Consider the following 21,936-nt stretch of genomic DNA (forward strand, 5'->3'; position numbering starts at 1 on the left):
CCACCCACCCACCCACCCACCCACAGGTAGGTAGGTAGGTAGGTACGCTCAGTCACCGAAGCTCGCTAAGAAATGCTTCACATTTAAAACTTAAATGTTAACTACGTACGTAGCCAAATTATGACTTTTCAGAATGCAACAGACCACTTTACCAAACTATATCGTAGGAAGACAGCATGCATGCAAAAGCTAACTACTCATTGGCAATACCACCTACAATTGTGTGATAACTGAACTGTTTTTGCAGAAATGGGCACAACATAAATGAATGCCTATTCCAATTTGTGGAGACAGGCAGACAGACGTCTATGCTGCAAGACCACAAACAATATAGTATTTCGCCTGAAGCTACATAGTCAGACGCGAACAAGAACATGCACAACAATCTTGCGCTTAATGCGTAGTCTTCTTCTGGTCAAATTCTCGTAGCTCACACTAGCATGCTACAACAATAAATCTGCATGTCAAACAACACATGAGTACTACATGTCAAAGAGCAGAAGTACCCAAGCTACCTATGCACGAAACAAATTTTTTACAGCAGACAGAACAAATCTAAAGCATTGCATTGAGATAGGAGGTGGTTTTAAAGGATCGAGAAAAGTAGAGAGCAATTGAGCAATCTCCCAGGTTTTTTACGTCAGGTTCCGAGGGCAGATCTCCACAAAAACAAGCATGGCAGAAGGGGTTCTGGTTTTCAAAAAGGATTGCCATTTGATAATGCCACCTTGACAAATAGTATCAAATGTCACAGTACAGTAAAGTTTGCTGTTCATTAACCACTGAACAACGAAGGGCTAGGCTAGTTGTAGCAGATCAAACAACTTCACACAACTATTGCCAAGTTTAATATCCTACGGTCAGTTTACAATTATGTTGGTTCAAAGATAGCTGACGCAACCAGTGTTGCCAGGTCACTGCGCAGTTTGAATTAAAAGGAACGGGAGGCAACCATCCCTATTGAAACATTCCATATGCATTCCAATACTTCCATATCTTGCTTGTGAGACTGTTACAGCAATATAAGAAAACTGATATGGAATCAGCAGATGCTCCGCAAAATTATAGAGAAATCATGCACCCTCATTGGAAAGAATTACGGAACATTTAAATGAAGATACCCTTGCAATGCACATCAATTTTGCCCCTTTAGAGCCAAGATTTCAAGTTACTATGCTATTGTAGCACTCTGACGAGATAAACAAGACAATGAGCGGTGAGAGAACCAAGGGCACCTTTCAAAATTTGCATAATCAAGCCATGTCTGGGCATCAGTGGCACGTCCCTGGTTGGTGATGTCGTTCCAGAGCTCACGAGCTCGGGGAAGATTGTGGCAAACCTTGGCCTGTGTGGGCACAATTAAAAGGAAGAAAAAATACATTTTAACACATTATCTCCGGCAACATTGGCATTCGCAGCACGTCAAGTTTGTTCGCGTGCGAGAAACGCAGCACACGCTTTCAGTTTTAGTTCATAAAATGCCATATCCACATTTCCCGACTAGGAAATTGATGTTTCCCGCGAAGCGTTGTTGACTACGGCACTGCATTTTTGGCTCGAAGTTGCATCATCCCACCGATAGGTATACGCTACGATCAGCCAACTGACGAGCGGGTGGCGTTGTTACTCTATTAGGTTGATTGCATAGATTGAGTGTCCTGATCTAATGAGTATATATCTCCAACATGCACTTCAAGAAATAATAGTGTACTTTGGGGGTAGTTATGCAACCCAACAATAATCGTCATCTCATCTGCTCGCGTTTCTTTTACTGAAAACCTGGCACTGCCCACTTTCCTTTCAAGAATGCCATGTCACACTGATAAGCCCGCACAGTTCGTGACCATGATTACCGAAACCGTGGCGATAATGCGAAAAAATTACATGAAAAAAATGACGATTATTGTTGCGTGACAGAAATACTCCCCAAATACTCGATTTCCTCTTGGAGTGTGGTTTAGGCTTACGGTCTGAGCACTTGGACTGACCGCTCATGCAAACTGCAGGTGGCCATGTGGCCTCCATTTCTCGGTCAAGTTAGTTAAAAAAAAATTTGAGGCACAAGGGACATTTTGGCACACGAAGGTGCAATTCTAGCAAATTTCATGGTTTTGACGCAGCTCGGCGCAAAAATGGGGAATTGTATCAAATTGACACAGCACCCCTGAATGTGTGCATTACAAAAATATGAATGACCCATTCAGTAGGTGACTGGTTTCGACTTCAAAATAACAAATTTGCTTCGTAGGCATTGCCACATTACACAGAATCGAACAGCTGTATAATTCGGTGAAGCCTACTACAAGCGAAAGGAACTAACCACCTTTTGGTGAAGCACGCAAGTTGCGGCCATTTGTTATTAGAAAAACCACATGCTGCTTTAAAGAAGTGAAAGATCTTCCACTACAACATGGACACGACAACATTGATCATTAATATTTGGGGTTTAGCGCACCAAAACCACCCTCTGATTATGAGAAACGCTGTAGTGGAGGGCTCCGTAAATTTCAACTACGTGGGGTTCTTTGAAGTGCACCTATATCTGAGCACGCAGGCTTTCAGCATTTTCGCCTCAATAGAAAATGCAGTCGCCGCAGCCGGGATTCGATCCCGCGACCTGAGGGTCAGCAGCCGAGTACCTTAGCCACTAGACCACTACAACGAGGGACACGACAGCATTCCACGAGAATTTGTGAAGTCCTTGATGCCTTACAAGTTGTGTTTTAAAATAATTAAACATTAATGTCTTCAACATGGCATTGAAGAAACTAGCATATTCATGCTTTTCTGGATTATAACTGTTGTCCAGGTTGTGCCAAGTTTTCACATAAGCTTTTCAAATTATCGAAATATCAAAAAACCTTGTGCTTGTAATCCTCCTCAAGATTAATATGCACGAGTTTAACTGCAAACACAATAGAGCTTCACAGCTGACCTGCTTATCGAAACAAACGGAGGAAATGGCATGTGGAGAAATTGTGCAATATTTAATATCCGAATCTGATGAAATTTTGTAGACTTGTTTAGTTTTTCATACTGAATTTAAACAAGCATTTTTCTTGAAGGTAAACTAGTTATTAAAATACACAAAGCTACCTCTCTACTGTTAACGGTGACAGTAGAGAAAGATCCATTTAGCAGAAAGTGGAACTTGCAGCAACTGTAAAATATATATACCTTAAGTGCAACATTACAAACAGCTTTCCAATTATGTCACAACTAGTCATTCTGGAATCGATTAAAATTAAAAGCATGCATCATTACTACTACAAAGAAAAAACAAAGTTAATATTAAAAAATATACGAGCAGAAAATGAGAATTGTGTTCTCCCTTCTTAACTCACGCCCAAATTATGTGACACACAGTTTGGGCTGTGTGTTTAAAAAATAATTACAGCTCTAGCTGTTTAAGATCACGAGATATCACTCTGACAAGCTGAATAAGTGACTGAAAGACATTTCAGCGGCCAAAAACGTACACCTACCTCTACTTTTGCCCAATACTTGAGCACAGGGCCACATACATCACCCTCTGTTGCCGCATCTGTGAAAAGAAAGTGGGTCATAAAGTTCACAACTGTCGCGTCAAACAAGGTGTAGGCTTATGCCAGAGGAGTGAAGGAAAGAAATGTTTGAACCATAATTGATGCCAGCAGGGAACGCGAGCAGTGGTATCAAGTGCCGTCTGTATTTTCTACCTTTTGCGGTCATGCACTATGGTTTGCATACCGCCCAAGATAGGGCACTCCAAAGGCATTCATTGTGGATGACGTTTTGGGCAAAAAACATGAAAAGAGGAACAGAGCACGAACAGGTGCAGAACTCACCTACCGCTTGGTTCTTTAATGATATTCAGTAAATCAGTTGGAAGAACTGCAGTGAATTTAGATGCTAATTTTTTCCATAAAAGTCAACAATTAAGAATGATTGCTTATTGTATGGTGACTGCCTTACACCATAAAATACTTACATTTTCTCTATTTGACTTCCCAACGAATTCTGAGAGAAGAAGCAATAAAGAATAAAACGTTCCTTTTACATAAAATTTAGAACCTGTATGAGATGATGCAACAAAATTCACTGATGATTGATTATTATTTCTGCTACTGCTTTTTAAACTGAAGAGGAAAGATATGACTTGGAAATTTAAAACACAAACAACAAGAATTAACAGGCCCACCTCAGGTCCTAGCTACATCCTTACCACAGCAGACAAACATAATACAGAAAACTGTATCCCAAATGAAAGAGTGCCTACAAAGTGTGCATCTCTGGTAAAGTGCAGCACAAAATAGATAAGCCAGAGGGAGAAACTCTCATTTGGCAGCCATACTCACACTGCAAAAGGTGTTCAACTGCTTTTTGGAAGGCAGCTCGCAGGTCTTCCACGTAAGGGGCCAGCAGTTCATCTGTGGCAGCAGAGATTTCAACCTTTTCAACAAATAATGACCCTCAAAATCTCAGCCCCCCCTCTCCCCCCCGCCTTTTTTTTTTATTCAGCACAAACGCGTTATCCGTAGTCCCTTTATTTTTCCCTTGTCATACAATATGCACGACAAGACCTCTGCGAAGCGTGAACAAAGTGGTGAATCCCACTGCACCTTGTTTTTCCATGTCGTGCATAATGACAGATTTTGTTTCTTAAAACTTGTACATAAGACAGATAACAACAGAACTCATGCGGCGCACCTTGATTTCCGATTATATTGTTGTTTTGAACATTTATTTGTTTTATCCTGTTCGCACTGTAGCAACATCACTGCTTTAGGGCCTATCCACACGCTATCCGCATAGCCGCACCACACATGTCCGGACTTCTGCCGCACGAAAGCGGAAAGCAAAAGAGCGTCGCCGATTTGCTCTTTCGCCCTCCGCTTATGTACAGCAGGCGTCCCTGCATGTGCGGTGCGGCTGAGTGGGTAGCACGTGGATAGGCCCCGAAGAGGCTTAGACAGAAACTAACCACAGTCAAATCTCAGTGATACATTCACAGATTGTACGCAGATGGCTGTAGTCTTGGCCAAGACTTCTTAGCCTGCAGTTCATTGAAGTATGGCTGCTGCGAACCAATTTTTACTCCGTAACATTTAATATGAATATATATTTTAGCGTGCAGGTACGAACAGGGGCTGCCCGTGCTGTCACAGGAGATGCAGCAATCATGCGCAGGCGCATGCGCACTTGCACGACTATCAGTTATGCGTAGTTGCCTGAGAGGGTGAGTGCATGAAACATGAAAAAATTAATGTGCCTTCAATGTTAAAGTTACACCACGATTTTTTTTTTGTTTTGTTTTTTTCCAAGGTGCCAACACGTGCTGCTGCGGTCAAGGCAGCAGCATCGTCGTACTGTGTTAATTAATGCGAGCCATGTACTCACAAACGTTCTATAAAGCAAGACGGACACTTGAACTGCGGGCCCATCATGAACTCCTATGAATGGTGGACGAGAAGGTTAAGAGACAAAGTGGATAGTCTTGGCAAGGGTCTTGCAACATTCCAACTCTCTGACTTCAGAATTTTGAGCAAACCTCCCGACAGGGCGGCACAGCCGTAAGTCTCCCGAAAAACACCCCCCACACCATCGCAATAAAAAAATAACAGCAACGAAACAGAGCATTTCTAAAATTTCCCGGCCTTTATCTACTGAATTCAAAGTGCTCATGTCACTTTCGTCGCAGTATTACGCTGTTATGCAAAAAATTGCATAGTAAGATAAGGAAGGGGATACCGACTGTTATGAGTAACACCACATCTGGTTCATTAATTAATTACAATCACATGTAAGTACACACTCCATTTTAAACAAACAAGTGTGATCATTGGTATTTAATAATTTACTCGCAATCATTAAGAACTGTTCATGATGTCGCTTCAGCCCTGAGAAACAATAAACCAAAACGCATGCCAACTCTCCTTTGTTGCATAGTATTAATTCTTCATGTTTTTTAGTGACACCAATTTCATATGATACTAATATTTTTGGTAACACCACGAGATTTGTATCACTGAGGTTTTACTTGGTCAGCACCAGTAGTTCGTGAGAGTGACTTTTTAAAGGGAGATGTGCCCTCTGAAAACTAAAAAATCTTGAAGAAGTCAATCTTTTGAAATTACATATTTGTCTGTCCTGTAAATATCAATGTCTAATTCATCCCAAATGTGCATCAAATAGATTAGATAATGTGCTGCGGCAGCCAGCGAGTGCTAAGCGAGCTCTTGAAATAGCCAAACTTTCTGCGCTCGCTATTTCCGAACCATGCAACCTCTTGCCGCCATCTTAGTGTTGGGGGGCTCTCGAAGCTTTGAAGTCTCTTGCGGCTCGGATGTGAAACCCCAACTGAAAGAAGCATGTGCCTCTCAAGGAAGTTGGGGATCACGTGGCTCCTATCGGCTGCAGCACACGATCAAGCATTTGTTTCTCCAGTATGCACCAGCTCATTGCTCCGGTGTTTGCAATGCTGGCATTCTTTGCATGTCTCGCTTTCCCTCATCATGGTCAGTTTTTAGATGTGCTCTTCAATCTTTTACGTCATTACGAGACGATCTACCGTCTTTACAAGGCGATCCTTCATCGTGGTCACGGGATGCCAATTGTACTACTGACAGTCACGATTGGCGGGCATAACAAAGTTTGGGGACTCAGCAATGGTTAAATTCAAAAAAGCATCAGACAGGGATCGTACACACACCAGATAGGCTCGTTCACACACCAATGTGCTGCAACCATAGCATCGGTGCTTCCGGCAGAGTAGCTTCTGCTTCATCTCTTCAAGACAATGAGTGCATCGACGCTTATCGCAACGTCGAGATTGCTACACCATCAACGCAAAACTCAGTCGTCACAAGTGATGCTGGTGTCGGTGTTTCGTGCTCAAGTGCACCTGGTGCATCGTACTTGCCAACTGCAGTGATCACGGCTCTAAACAGTGCAACTACATGATCGACTGTGCATTTGCAGACACGTTTTTGGACGTGCAAGGAGTTAGCCACGGAGGACAGTGAACGTGTTGCTGTGCAACAAAAACTCGGCGCTATGCCGGCAACCGAGAGGAAGTTTCAAGCGATGATGCCTGAGCCTGAAGATGCACCATTTTGACTGAAGACAAAAAATATTTCCTGGTGCAAAGGGATGCTCTCAGAGAACTGCTGTTCAAGACCCCGTGGTTGCGCTGCTTCGCGACAGGGGTGAAGTTCCAAGGAAGCACCCTACTTGGACTTACCACGAAGCTTTAGCCAGTATGTGAACATTGTGGAATAGTTTCAAGCTCATGTTGTTCTGCTCGCCAGAACTAGTCAAAGGCCTTCGACGTGGCCACGAAGCAAAAAGGGAAAGGACAAACAACCCTCAACGACTTTCGTGCAACTATGAATGTTTCCCACCGTGGCCTGCACCATACACTTTCCAGAGGCAGCTGAAGCAATTCAGGGAGTCACAAAAACAGACCCTGAAATAATTATACGCAGAAACGGCTCTTCCATGGAAAAGACGTACAAAAAGATGAATCCATCTTACTGCAGGGACATTACAGTGAACAATGACGGAACCTGCCACAAGCATGGACATTAGCCTTGTGCGAATATTCGAACGAATAGTTGAGTATTCGAATTCGCTTCAATTCGAATGAAAATTATCGAATATTTTTGAGGTATTCGTAATAAACAAATAAATGTATATTAGTCTGCCTGTAAGGATGGTTTCACTGCAACATTGAGGTGCTAAGCCATGAAAGCATTTATACAAAAAAAAAATCGCTTTGCCACAAAGCCCCCCTTCAAAGTTAAAGGGGCCCTGCAACAATTGGTCAGAAAATGCTGCCAATCGGTAGTCAAGGCTACCGAGAACATGCCAGGCAAATATTCTAGTGCAGCACGCGGCCTGTAATTCACAATAAATTTTCAAAGCTAAACATTGCTTTCTTCCCTCGTCGATTGACACTACAAGTTCAACAATCACTTGACACAGCCAAGAAGGAATATACGGCTCTGGTCACAGCCATTGGCTGACTTGAGCATGGCGCGATCGTCGTTGCCAGGGACCGTCGTTTGTCCACCAGTACGTGCGCGATCACACGGAAAATCCGCGTATTCAAGAGAAAAAAAAATGGTTCCCAAGGTCACGAGGTGCGTGTGACGTATTTTCTTTCACCGTACCATTCCTCCCTGCTTAGCTTCCAGCTATTTTGTCGAGACAAGAAGAGAGAATGCAATTGCAACGTGCGACAAATTTTTGGAACTCCGCTCCTACTGGACTGATTCTAGAAACTTTGTGGCGATAAATTTGTGAGGCAACAAGCATGTTTACTGCTCCATGGCTACTTGAAAAAGTGCTGAAGGGCCCCTTTAAAGGAAGATGTTACCCTCAAATCAATTCTTCATTTTATTAAGCTTGTTATGTTGGCTTATATGATTTAAGTATAATCAAATTTAAAATGTTAAGTATTTTACAGGTTATCACTCGCATCCTACCGAAACTACTACTCAAGGTTGTTTCGACTTCCTTTGAACAAAAAAACAATGGCATTTACATAGAGTGGCTATTTCAATTTAAAAGAAATATTGTGCAGGTTAGTTAGGTCTTGATAAATATTCCTTTTTTTTTTATGTCATACATACCATTCAAATACGATTCAAAATTATTCGATCAACATCACCATTCGCTTCGAACCTAGAATTCACTATTTGCACAAGTCTAGTGGACATACATCCTACATCGGAGTTGGTGCCGTCATCAAGTATCACACAGGACTCGTTTTGGATATGCCGTAGTGTTGTCTAATCAGTGCCTCGGCTGCCAGTTAGGACCAAAGCCCGAGGACACTGGCACGAAGCCTGGGAGGATGGAGGTTGAGGCAGCGGTAACTCTGTTCTCATGTTCTTTGTGAAAATACAACTTCTGTTACACAACCATTGTATCCGATGGAGATAGGGCCACATTCTCTGCCCTTCAACAATATAATGCTTATGGGTTAGTCCCAATCGTCAAAGAAGAATGCCTCTACCATGTCGGGAAGAGCATGGGCTGCGCGATGTGCAGAAAAGTGAACCAGCTCTAGGAGGAAAGGGCAGGTTGACAAAAGCCTTTATTGATAAGCTGACAGATTATTATAGCTGGGCACTGTGGAACAATTCCAGTGATATGATTACAATGCAGCGTGCAGTGATGGCATCATTTTATCACGTCACCTCACTGACACAGATCTTCGCCGTGAATTGTGCCTGGAAGGTGCAGACTCATGGTGCCGTCTTAATGCCAGCAAGGCGAATAGTGCGCCTCCTCCAAAGCATAGGTATAATCTTCCAGGCTATGCTGCAAAAGCATTACTGCCTGTCTATTAGCGCCTTTCGCAAGCTTCCTTGTGCAACGCTGCCTGGGAGCAAAGACGCGAAATGCGTCGGAATCATTCCACTCTGTCTTATGGTCCTTGATGCCGAAGCAACAGCATGCATCATTGATAGCTATGATAGCAGTGCATGAGGCAATTTCGAAATACGTCGACTGCTACAGCGCCACCCAAGAGTTGTTGTTGTTGGTAGGGCTCACATCTGGTCATCTAACCAACCAATGGGCTGTGAAGAAAGACTCTCTCTGTCTGAAAACAGCTCAAAAACGAAAGTAAGACAAGCAGAAAATGTGGCAAAAAAATATTCCCGAAGGACACATCTACCTACTGTGCAGAGTTATTTTAGACCAAATATGTGTTCTAAACTTTCGAAGTTCATTTTATCAAAATGAATTTTTCGGCCAGTGAGGCTGTTTTGTTGGGTAATATTTCTGGAAACATTATTCTGATTTCTATCAGGTTTGTTTTATTATGTACCCTAATATATTGCCCAAGCAAAGACAAGGCCGTTTTATAAATTTATTGTGTCTGTCATTTGTGATAATTAATTGAAATTTCATTAATAAAAGCCAAATGGCAAACACTAAACATGGTGCTTTGCTAAAAATTTTCAGCAAGGAAATTTTAAAAAAGGGCTCTGTCTTAATCTACAGCACCCATCCAGGAATTCACTGTGCTAGTATATTTACCAAATTCAGCAGAGCCCAAGAAAAACATGTTGATTATCCTGATAAATGACTGCAACTTGGGAACCAGTGACTACAAAATGCATGAAATTTTTGCATATTCAAAATGGCTTTGCTATTAGCTTACCCCAAAAATTTCATTAGAATATCTCAACAAACAAAAAGTACCCTTACAGGGTAGTGTGCCCATGCAAATTATTCTTAATAAAAGAAAACTTGAAAAGCAGAAAAGACGAAACATAGCACAGAACTGGTGCTTAAGCACCAGTCCTGTTGTATGTGTTTCATCTTCATTTTTTGCCCTTCTCAAGTTTTTTCTTATGATGTAGGAACTCGCCCAAACCAAAGCATTGTTATTTTCCATGATCCACAGGCTGAGTGGCAGTTTGTGCGCAAGCATGCAAGGAACACCAATGCTGCAAAGAACTCCCAACACTGCTTGAAACGGATAATGCAGATCTAGTGGCGGTGTAGTACATACCACCTTGCACCGAGTGTGCTTCGATGCGTCTTCGTAGGTAGTCGAGAAAAGCCAGCCACAGGCGCTGATAGTCCTGGCCTTGGCTGAATCCAGCCTGCAACGCTTGTTCCATGGTCTCTGCAGGAAACAGGCGCATTGTTACTAAAGTGATAGATGCTGCTGAGATGCACTTTTATCACACAGTGTTTTTTATGTATAACTCGCACAAGACATATAAAGCGAATTTGAAGCTAGAGAAGAGAATCGGGGGGGGGGGGGAGATATGATATATGTGAAATTCAGTGTGCTAGCCGTTGCATGATAATATAAAAAAAGAGGCTCGAAGGCAATATGTGGGGATTGTTTTTTTAAATTACGGTTTGTAGACGGGAGTGAAGGTTAAGTGATGGTATGATAAAGTATTAATAAAGCTTTTTTCACTGTTGCCACTTACTTTATGATTTTAATGTCACTTTGCATGGTTGTGTTGATTTGTACAGAAACCTAACCTGATCGAACACCTTGTTACGGCCTAGGCCCAAATGAAAGTTGCATAGTACTCATTACCAAATACTCAAGGTGCAAGGTGCGATATATCTCATAAGTATGCCTGGTACCTTAAAAAAATGGAATATAGGTCAAACTAAACTGAATAAAAAGTTGACCCCTATCTGATTACCAGTCATTGGCAAAAGAGCTTTAGACGTCTTGCCACCATAGGCAACTGAAGTCAGCTGCCCTTATCAGTAATGCAATTATCGGCGTCTCTTTGTTAACTACCAACCTCGTGCTGTGAAAAGCCTTTTGCAAATTTATTGTTGTCTTGTTAATTTATCTGAGCACTGACTGTTTTCTTTTTCTTGTTCTCGACCGGTGGCTAATAACGGCTCGCTCTAGCGTTCAAGAAAACAGTGAACTGGTTGGCAAAAGCACATCGGAATTTGGTAGCACACTGTGAGTGTGAAGTGTGCGAAGGTGTGTTTGGATGCTAGTGCCGACAAATGCGAGAGACAGAGGAGAGTTACAAAAAATTACTCCTGTTTCATCTTGGCACAGGCGTTCTCCCTCATCCATATACTTTTTCTTTCCGACTTCAGCGATGCCGCCAGCTCTGCTTACAGGGACATAAGGAAGCTACAATCGGCAGGCGGGTCGAGTGCAGCACAGAAGCATCCACTACTGGTGGACGCACAAAGATCACATCACGACATGTAGCCCGCAAAGAAAAACTTTGCTTAAGTGCCAGACAGATGAAGCTTGCATAGTTTATCTGTGAGCTGCACTTGGATCACAATTGCTACCGCTGACCTCAAAGTGCATTCAAGTTAAGACGGTCAAGATGACTGGGAGGTCTCGCAAAGATAAGGCTTGAGCCCATCTTCAGGCTTTCTGCCATGTGGAACTTACATGTAAACACGCGTGTACATAAATGGCATTTTGACTAAGAATAATTTGCAACTGTGTTCTGTTTCACAGTACAGAACACATTGGCCCATCCAGTACTTTTTTTTTTCTTTCTGATATTCAACCCTTCTAAGTATGAAGTTGGGGGTTGGTTCGACTTATAAAGTTGTACCTCTTTATAAGGACATGCACAGGGCAGTAATTCCCGTCTCTAATATGAGGTGTCTCTTAGAGGCAAGGTACAATGTATGAATTTTCTTAACAGCCTCTATTTTAATGTAGACACACTGGTGTCTCTTATGCCCAATCGTCTGCGTCTTTTAAACAGTCGATGCTGGATATATCGAACTCGGATACATATTGAATTACAGCGGAACCCCTCTATAGGAGATACCGATATAATAAACACCAGCACATGTGCAATAATATACATCTTGACAGGAAAATGGATATGAGGTGCCCTGCTTAAAAGTGACATCTCATACAAAAGACAAGAATTGCTGCCTAGAGCATGCCTTTTATAAAGGGGTTTAACTCTACTGGCTATATCGAACAGTTGAGAAATCCCCTTGAATTTCCCATGCAAAAGTATGGGACTGAAGCACTCATATAGTATCAAGCTCTCGCACAGCGGGACATCCATTATATCCAACACTGCGCCCTGCCAAAGACCATACGGTGCATTTTTGCTAGCAAATATTAATCAATTTTCAGCCGCGTTCTTACAAATTTTGATCCCTTTTTCCATGCAAGTGACGAAGAAGTAATGTTATTCCATTGCGCTCATCTAGTTTGTTGCGCACCACTTGCAAGTGCATTGGTATCTTTGATGCACGATTTGCAGGTCCAAAGGCGCGGGTGCAGTGTTATTCAAGAAGAACAATTGCCGAGGACACCAAAGTGAGAATGCGAAGTGACTCAGTGATATTGTTGCAATGTTCGCATTTCCTTCCTTGTTTGTTAGTGCACAATGACATGCGATGGGTATGCGATCCTGAAAAGCATGACCTTCGAGATGTGCAACCTCGTGACACATTTTTAATGTTTTCGGTTTTAAAACGCATGTCTTGGAGGCTATGCTTTTTCTATTTTTCACATCAAAGCACCTGAAAGCAGTGGCTGCCAGCTACAAAGCCACAAGTGATAGATATCGCCAACATATTGACGATGGGAACTTGACACGGGTCTAAGCATGTGGGCACAGTGTTTTTCAAAAAGACCGATTGCCGAGGACACCAAAATGAAAATGCGAAGTGACTCGGCGATATAATAGCAATGTTTGCATTTCCTTCCTTGTTTGGCCTGAAAAGTATGGCCTTCGATATGTGCAACCTCGTGACGTTTTTTAGTGTTTTTTAGTGTTTTCAGCTTCAAAACGCATGTCTCTGAGGCTGCGCTTTTCTAGTTTTTCGCATCGAAGCAGCTGAAAGCAGCGGCTGCCAGCTGCAAAGCCACAAGTGACATCGATATCGCCAACATCCCGGCTGTGAGAACTCTGCGTCGTCCCGTTGTCTTTTGTGCCTTGTAGACTTCTGTACTCCCCTCGTTCGTGATAATTCCTCATTCAGGAGTTGAACAGAACAGTGACCCGCACGTAGCGATTAAACTCATGACTGGCGCTTGGAGCAACATCACGCAAAGCACTGTGGTAAACTTTCCTTGTGGGCCAAGTGAATTTCGGTGGATTTCCAGGTGGATGGAAATCCAGGTGGATTTCGGTTGTGTCATGACAGCTGACAACGGTGTGCGGTGGCTCAGCCTCAGTGAATTCTGCGGCTTATCAGCATTTCCAAGCACAATTTCGGACAGTGAGAGACTCTATCGGCGCAGATGATGACATAGCTGTTTCCGACTGCATCGATGCTAAGATCATGGCTGCCGTTGCCGCAGAAGTGTACCCGTGCGATTTGAACATGCCACCGCCTTCGCTGTCACTGCTAAACAGCTTCTTTGCTAAGCTACAAAGCTTGCATCGACATTCTGCGTCAATCAAGGCTGTCGTGGCTGAAGGAGCTGAATTCAGTTATTTGAAAAGGTTCAGTGATATTGAGCAAGGCTGGAACTTGACGGCACGCAAGAAGCGAGACAAGTTCACGGACTATTTTCAGCAAAATAAAGTGCGGTAACTTGCAGTTCTGTGAGCCAATCATTATGTTGGCACTTGTAATGATTTCCGAGGCCTGAAATGCTTTAATTTATGCCTTAAAGAGGCCCTGCAACACTTTTTGAGCATGGTCAAAAAACGCTGCCTATCGTTAGTAGAGGCTTTCGACAACTCGCGAGCCAAACATCATAGCGCAGCACGCAGCCTGGAATTCACAATAAATTATCAAAGCCAGCTAAAAATTGTTTTCTCTTTTCTCGACAAATCACAGAATTAACCAGTAAGCCCATCTATCAGCCATTGGCTGATTTGAACATGGCGTGCTCGGTTGTTACAGAGGTCGCCGTGAGAGTCCGTCACTTGTCCACGGGTGTGTGTGCGATCACACCCAAAAGCCACATATTTGAATTAAAAAAAAGAAAAAAATGCTCAAGGTCATGAGGTGCTAGCGACGTTTTTTGTTTGCCCCTCCCATCCCTCCCTGCTCAGCTTCTAGTGTTTTCGTCAGGACGAGAGAAGAGAGAATGTGATTGCAGCATGTGACAAATCTTTGTAACTCTGCTCGTACTGGACGGATTCTTAAAATTTTTGCGTCAATTTGTGAGGTAATATGCTTCTCCAGTGAATTAATTCCATGGTTACTCATAAAAGTGTTGCAAGGCCCCTTTAAATGTACATATTTTGTATCTCAAATTTTCTATATATCTAACTACTTTGCGATCGCCTTTGAGTTCGATTTATACAGGATCGACGGCACAGAGGTTACATGGTATTCTGGCTTGGCCTGTGTTCCAGTTTTTACAGTAGATGTCTGAACTACAGTTCTTTTTTTTCCTAATGTAGCAGCTATGCTTTAAGGGATGTTGGCTAGTATACTACTGCACAAAAAGCACAGCACACACATGAAAACCTTGGTGGCAGAAGTGCAACCTTTGACTTTGCTGTGTTCCGCACGGGAGCGCTCGAGTGCCTTCAGGTAGGAGGCCCAGAGGTTGGCAGACCACGGACAGTTGCGCACAGACCGTTCATGGCAAGGCAGGGACACAGATTCCACCTTCAGCTGGTTGTCCTGCACCACGGCACAGAGCTTGTCAAATGAATTGTGCGCCCCTTGAAATCCTTTTCATCACGCCATTGTGAGCCACTTTTAATGAAATACAATGACTCCTACACATACCTTAAGATGCCGAGCAAGCCCCCCCTCTCCCCCCCCCGTTCAGTCAAGGATAAAGGCCAAGCGCAATATGAGTGAAAACGTACGCAACAGCGACAAGCTACGCGACGTAGATCACCTTCGCGCAAGCCGTCACTTACATGGGCAAACCCCATTCACGAGACTGTTTAGGCAAGTGATCTGCACTGTTGCTGGCATGAGAGCGTTTACTCGTACCAAAAGTGGCGGGTTGTCGGCTGTATGCAATCTAAAATACGGTGTTTTGTTATATATATTGGTACATAAAATTTTTATGATTGTGTTGCAGTATTTGTTTTAATCCCATCAGTTCTGCTACGTGCCGCCAAGCCGCGTCACAGACGGCCTGAAACTTGTACAGTCAAACCCCGCTACAACGAAACTGACAGGGTGCGGAAAAAATTTCTTTGAAGCGAAAATTTCGTTATTGTAAAGTCGAAAAATATAGCTGATCTGAGATAGCAAAACAAAGGAACATTTATTATCAAAATTCAAAAAGTGTCCGCTGCTTCCTATTCTTTCCCAGCAGCGGCACGACGAGATTCTCAACCATGCATAGCGAGGCCATGGTGAAAACCACACGTAAACAAGGTTTACAACCACTTGTGAAGGAACCAAACAGCTGCATTAACGCGTTAACACCAGCAGCTGTCTGCCGTCAAAGTGCATCCAACAACGCAGAGATGGAAGCACGGTATCGTGGATCGGTGACTTTTTCTTTATTCTATGCCATTCTTATCATCCAACACTCTCGGCTAGTGATTTTGTCGATAATGTGAACGAACAGCTGCTCTGATTAGTTACCACAGTGGCCTAGCACGAAAGAATTGATACGCATTGACATTGAAAAAGGCATCGTTCTGCACACTTATGCGAAATAAAACCATGAACTGAGCGACTAAGCTTCAGCTTCAGATCGTCTGTGGCTCCAAAGCAAGCTAGTGGCAAAAGCAGAGCAGTCTCATTGCCATCGCAATCGAGCCATGGCGGCACCCATGCTTGCTGAACGGCGACGGTTTCTGGTGGTTCCAACAGGTGTTTTAGACTTCGTCGATGTATTTTCAAGTTCTTAAAATGCATCTAAATGTTAAAAACTGTGTTACTGTATAGCAATAAATATCTGAGTCTGGATTTGCATCGTGAAATTTCGTTGAAGCGGGATGGCAGAAGAAAAAGTGTTCGTTGTGGCGACAATATTTATGCATTGACTCTTATGGACTGCGGACGGGGATCCGTTAATTTTTCGTTGTAGCGGGAATTTCGTTGAAGCGGCGTTTGTTGTAGCGGAATTCAACTGTAGTTCCTGCCCCTGAGGTCCCATGATGAACATTGTCTTTCAATGACGTCAACGTTGCGCTCGTCGCCCTTGGCCATATTCATGAGCGTTATTGCTGGTGCGCATCGATAACCGAGTGGCAACAACCAACACCACATAAATGATGTGAATTCTGTTTCTGTGTTTTGTTATTGGCTGCTTGAGCACAGCATTTCTAGGTGACAGATTCCAAATCTAAAAAAGTGAGCGACTGCGTAACGTCGACCCCAGTACACGTCGCACAAACGACCCATTTCATCGCTCAAAGCATCGCTCGTCGCTGTCGCATGCATTTTCGTGCATATGGGGTTTGACCTTGATCCGTACAAATTTGGAAGCGGTGCGCTTGCCCGGTTCTAGACCGTTCATTGTCACTTATTGGGCACTTATTTAGGGTCTCCTTAAAAAAGAAGGGGGTCGCTTGCTCGGCATTTTACGGTGGCTCCAATTTGATATCCAATTTCGTTGCCATAGTTGGTCACATAATGACTGCACTTGTTTGAATATAAGAACGAAGAGGCCGACTAAGAGCTCAGAGGTGCGATCATTAGATGGAGTGACATTTTCGGGGCAACAATTCTGAAGTACAGAGAATTCAAACAACTACCAGAGCGGAATTGTTACAACGGTGTTATGGCTGCACTGTTCACTGGAAGGCTGAACACCAGAGTGACTAAGCTGCCATTGATCAAGAGCTGAAGCACACTCCACAAGGAGCTGTTTTGATTTGACTACTGAAAAGCCGGACACCAAAGGATCTATACTACCGTCAATGAAGAGCCTAAGGGAGGACATGGGACCGGATAGTGAAATATATTAGTATTAGGCCTAGAGACATAATTTTTTCAGGAAATATTGAGCTTTGTACACTGATTGAAATTATATAACTACATTTTCTTTACATCAATCCAAAACAATGTTACTATTCTTACTTTATGAATTTGTGATGTGACTTGCATAAAAAGTAATGCATCAATAGAGCTATAATTGAACCTGTATTTTGTTGAATATTTAAATAGTGCAAATTGCAATTTCATGCAGGTATCTAAATTTTACCCAAAGTTATGAAGTTTTTATGTCGCAGTCTCTTAGCTCTGAATTTTCACTGGTGATTTCTGGAAAATTTCAACTTTTACAATGTCCCTAAACATTTTATGAAGGTTTTCTTGCACACTTCAATACCCTAGTAATCAAACATAAAAATGATCAAGAAAATCAAATCATTATAAGCGACACAGTGCTCATCCCGAAATTCAAAACACGCAAAAATCTGTATTTGAGAAAAACACAAAAAACTGAGAAATGTGAAAATGAAAATTCCATGCATGAAAGCCACAGCACTTGTATTCACAATCACTCAGAAAGCCCCTGCGGAGTAGTCTGAAGCAGGCTTTTGCTTGTGCTTCTTTTTTTACGGCTGCCTGAAACGCCACTGAAGATGCACATTTTCTTTCCGAGCAGACGGCACAGCGATAGTCTTTCTCAACCGCCCGCTGGTTACCTGTGCATGTTTGATCTAGCTGCAGTTCATGCAAAATAAGCGAACTAGATTCCTTGTTCCCTAAGTTGAAACGCATAACAGCATCTGCCATGGCAGTCTCAACGGCAAACAATGACGCGTTCTTGTCCTTCGGTGAGAGGCTCCAAATGAACGAATGCAAGGCCTCATTCGCATTCTGCATCTTCCCTATGGTGCATCTCTGCAGGAGCTTCTTGTAAGAAAAGCGTTCATACACAGGACGCAATGCATTGCTAACAGCCTCTGGCAAATTTTACTTGCCTTTTGGGATCGGCTCATTCCTTGCCATGGATGCATTATGCCTGCACCAAGACTCGGGGCCGTGTGGACAGAAGCTGTGGTTAGATTTCTTGTCAGTGGATGTCACACGATGATACGTAGCCCACACAGCCTTGTGCATCTCATCCATATTCCTAGAATGGGATTCCAAAGCCCAGCCATATTAACTCGTCAATTTTGTGATGAGGTCACCCGGGAGGTGGCCCTTGCCACTGATGCGCTCGCTGCTGTTTTCTTTGTGCTTCTGCACGAGGTTCCGAAGCGCAGACCCCATGCATTTTTTCACATGGTTCGAGCAGTCTTCTTTTTCAAAATTTATGAAGCCGTACATCTTAGCTTCTTTGACAGCACTGTACGACCGGCTGTCACCATCACAAAGCATGGTGATGTACCTGAGGCCATGAAGCAAAAGGGAGCGCTGAAATAAAATCATTGCTGCGTCTACTTCCATTTGGCAAGCCTTGCATGAGGTATTTTTCTGGCATGAATGTTTGGCTTTCCATTCAGAGTATTCTGGGCTCTCGTGTTTTGGACCACATTCACAGCCAAGGCAAAAATTAGAAAGCACAACATAGTCTAGCACATAACCTGAAAAAACTTCTATCACAGTGGCTATTCCAATGTGAGAGGTGTGTCCTCTTGTATGCCAGCTTCCATCAAAAGAAACGGCAATATTTCCGGGGTTGCCGAAATTGAGGTCCATGTAGAGGCACTTTACCACTGTGGCACACTTAGTCAAATGTTCGGCACAAGCTCTCATTGCTGCTGGCTGAAGCTTCATTTTCAAGTACTCTTGATACGTTTTCGTGTGAAGGCCCCGATGTGAAACACCGATAGCGGCAAAGATGTCATTCAGAGCTGCCTGACCATTCCCAGTGCTCTCAACCGCATGCGCCGTGCGAACGTTAATTTCGAACGGGTTGCAGTTACTGCTGCCACCAACCCGTCGCGCGCTCTATTTCGAACCAACTTCTCCGCAGTTGCTGCAGTGACGCTTCAGCTTAACGGCTACGCCGTAATCACGCGTGGCGCGTTCGATGGTAAAGTGACTACGGCACACTCTGCAAGCAGAATGCCCCGCCACGGTGGTATAGTGGCTAAGGTACTCGGCTGCTGACCCACAGGTCGTGGGTTCCAATCCCGGCTGCGGCGGCTGCATTTCCGATGGAGGCGGAAATGTTGCAGGCCCGTGTGCTCGGATTTGGGTGCACGTTAAAGAAACCCAGGTGGTCAAAATTTCCGGAGCCCTCCACTACGGCGTCTCTCATAATCATATGGTGGTTTTGGGACGTTAAAGTGCACATATCAATCAATCAATCAATAGGCAAGTAGAATGTTCGTTTAGTAAACTGTTCACCATGTCGACGTCAACCATGGTATACGTCGGGGCCGACAAACTTTCGATGCCACGCTGACTCGCGAGGACACTCATTTTGCAATTGGTTGCCGAGACTGAGGAAAGTTCCGCTGCTTTTTACTGGGCACGACGCTCGATGAGTTCTCGGTTAGCCGATGTCAAAAATGTCGCGTCTATCCTCGCAGCCTGATCGCGCATACTTGAAGTACTGCAGGCAGCGGTCGCAGTCACCGCAAAGCTTTTTCCAGCTGCGAGATCTGCTGCAGCAGCATTCTCTGCTGTCTTAATCACAAGCGGCGGCATTGTTTCCTGGCGCCTTGTTGAAGTATCACCGCAATCAGCTGATTCCGACGGCAGTGTGGTCACCGTCGCGATCGCTTGTGTTGCAACGCCGCTTCGTCGTGGAATTCGTTGCGCTCTTCCGCCGAGATCTGCAGATATCTTTGTCGGCAGTTGCGACGATTTATGGCACTCTGAGCACGTGTCGCTACTGGTAGAGAAGTTGTAGCGATCGAAGGCTGCCTTTGTGTCGGGCTGCTGTATCACGGCGACTGCCGGTCTCCAGTGCCGCTCGGCTCTGCCAAACTAGCCTGCGCTGGCTGCGATGACTCCTTGGGCTGCAACACAGATTTTTTTCGTCGCTTGCCGAATTTGTGAAGTGTGCAGAACTTTCGAGCATGGTTCGGCGTCTCGATTTCGATCGCAAAACTACAAAACTTCCAAAATGGCGGTGACAAAGCGAGTGTTTGCGGCCGCGCGCGCATGATCACCAGTGTTGTAGTAGTCCCCATGCTCCAATCACAAGCTGCTGTTCACTCACGTGACTGCTATGGACCAATGATACCGCACGGTTTTGTCGCTTGTTTTTGCCTGGTAGCGCGGACTGGTTGCAGCATTAAAGGCTTGTTCCTAGCGGAAAAGCGAGCTCAACACAAGCTTTTTCAAACGAGACTAAAATGGCCACAATCCGATGAGTGGTTTCCGCGATCCGAGCAACGCAAAAGGGGGCTGTTTTCGGCGATTTCTTACGCGGAACCAAGTGCTGGGATGAACAAACACGACATTTTTTTGGCTCAACGATGCATTTCGAGTTCATTTTTTGCTGGCAGGTGCGGGATGTTATGAAGATAACGAAAATCACCAAACTGAAAAATATATTTTTTTGGCATTTTTTTATCGCCAAGACCTGTGTCCCCCCTTAAGCACATTTCATCAGTCATTCCCCAAGGCGGACTATTGTCAAGGAAAGTGCGTCTTACGACTGCCCACAGATGAGGACAAAAGACCACTGCTCTAAATATGGACAGATGTAGACCGTGCAGGCCCCTGTGTCCAACGATCACCGCCTAGAGAACCACAGAAACGGTGCATTGGTCGTCAAACAAATAGTGCACCAATCGATTGCAAGGTCAATGACCACCAAACTTGGCGCAGTTCGCACGACTCTGGCCCAATAATCCAGAATGAACGCTGCAGGTTCTTAGTGCAATGACACTATGTAAGGAACAGCAGAGTGCCAAAGAACACCGTTGTTATTGTTGTGCTTGCTGTTACTTCTTTCAATGTTGAGTGAATGGTTAACCGTGTTGCTATTTTGTACGTATCTTTTTTATCAGTCATAAAAAATAAACTAAGTTCAAAGGAGCCCTACAACCTTTTTGAGCATGGTCAAAAAACGCTGACGATCAGTAGTAGAGGCTCCTAACAAAACGGGAGCCAAATATTATAGCGCAGCACGCGGCCTGAAATTCACAATAAATTATCAAAATCAGCTAAAAATAAGAATTGCTTTCTTTTCTCTCAATAAAACACTCAAAAATCGCTTGTACAAAGCCACCTATCAGCCATTGGCTCACTTGAACATGGCGCGCTCAGTCATTACAGAGATCGCTGCGGGAGGCGGCGACTTGTTCACGCGTGTGCACGCAATAACACTAAAAAAGGTGAAGAAAAAAAGAAAGTGCTCAACGTCACAAGGCACATTTGCCGTATTTTCTTCGCCCTTGCCATCCCTCCCTGCTTAGCTTCCAGCACTTTCGTCGGGACGAGAAAAGAGAGAAGGCAATTTCAGCATGCCACAAATCTTTGTAACTCCACTCGCACTGGACGGATTCTTAAATTTTTTGCGCCGTTGAATTCGTGATGCAATAAGCTCTTCCAGCGAATTCATTCCGTAGTTACTTGAAAAGTGTTTCAGGGCCCCTTTAAGGGCTACGGCTTATCTTTTACCTCCCCGCTAATTCTTGTCAGGCCCTTGGAATGGGTGCTAACTAGCAC

At 43.9% G+C, this 21,936-nt stretch overlaps 1 protein-coding gene and 1 long non-coding RNA gene across 2 annotated transcripts in view; one reads left to right on the top strand and one right to left on the bottom strand.

Annotated features, from left to right (window-relative positions):
- Nucleotides 1-21,936, top strand: part of LOC142803950 (uncharacterized) — a 227,908-nt gene that overhangs the window by 98,327 nt on the left and 107,645 nt on the right. The gene's annotated exons all lie outside the window — the stretch shown is intronic.
- The window catches only part of Rnp4F (RNA-binding protein 4F), a 60,868-nt gene that overhangs the window by 23,347 nt on the left and 15,585 nt on the right, over nt 1-21,936 (bottom strand). Inside the window, exons 8-12 of the mRNA XM_037422135.2 lie at nt 14,928-15,066; nt 10,511-10,627; nt 4,338-4,409; nt 3,486-3,544; nt 1,236-1,345 (exon numbers count right to left, since the gene is read on the bottom strand). Of these exons, the coding sequence (XP_037278032.1) occupies nt 1,236-1,345; nt 3,486-3,544; nt 4,338-4,409; nt 10,511-10,627; nt 14,928-15,066 (497 nt within the window). The remainder of the gene's footprint in view (nt 1-1,235; nt 1,346-3,485; nt 3,545-4,337; nt 4,410-10,510; nt 10,628-14,927; nt 15,067-21,936) is intronic.

This window comes from Rhipicephalus microplus, chromosome 3 (genome assembly GCF_043290135.1).
Source record: "Rhipicephalus microplus isolate Deutch F79 chromosome 3, USDA_Rmic, whole genome shotgun sequence".
In the NCBI taxonomy this organism is placed as follows: domain Eukaryota; kingdom Metazoa; phylum Arthropoda; class Arachnida; order Ixodida; family Ixodidae; genus Rhipicephalus; species Rhipicephalus microplus.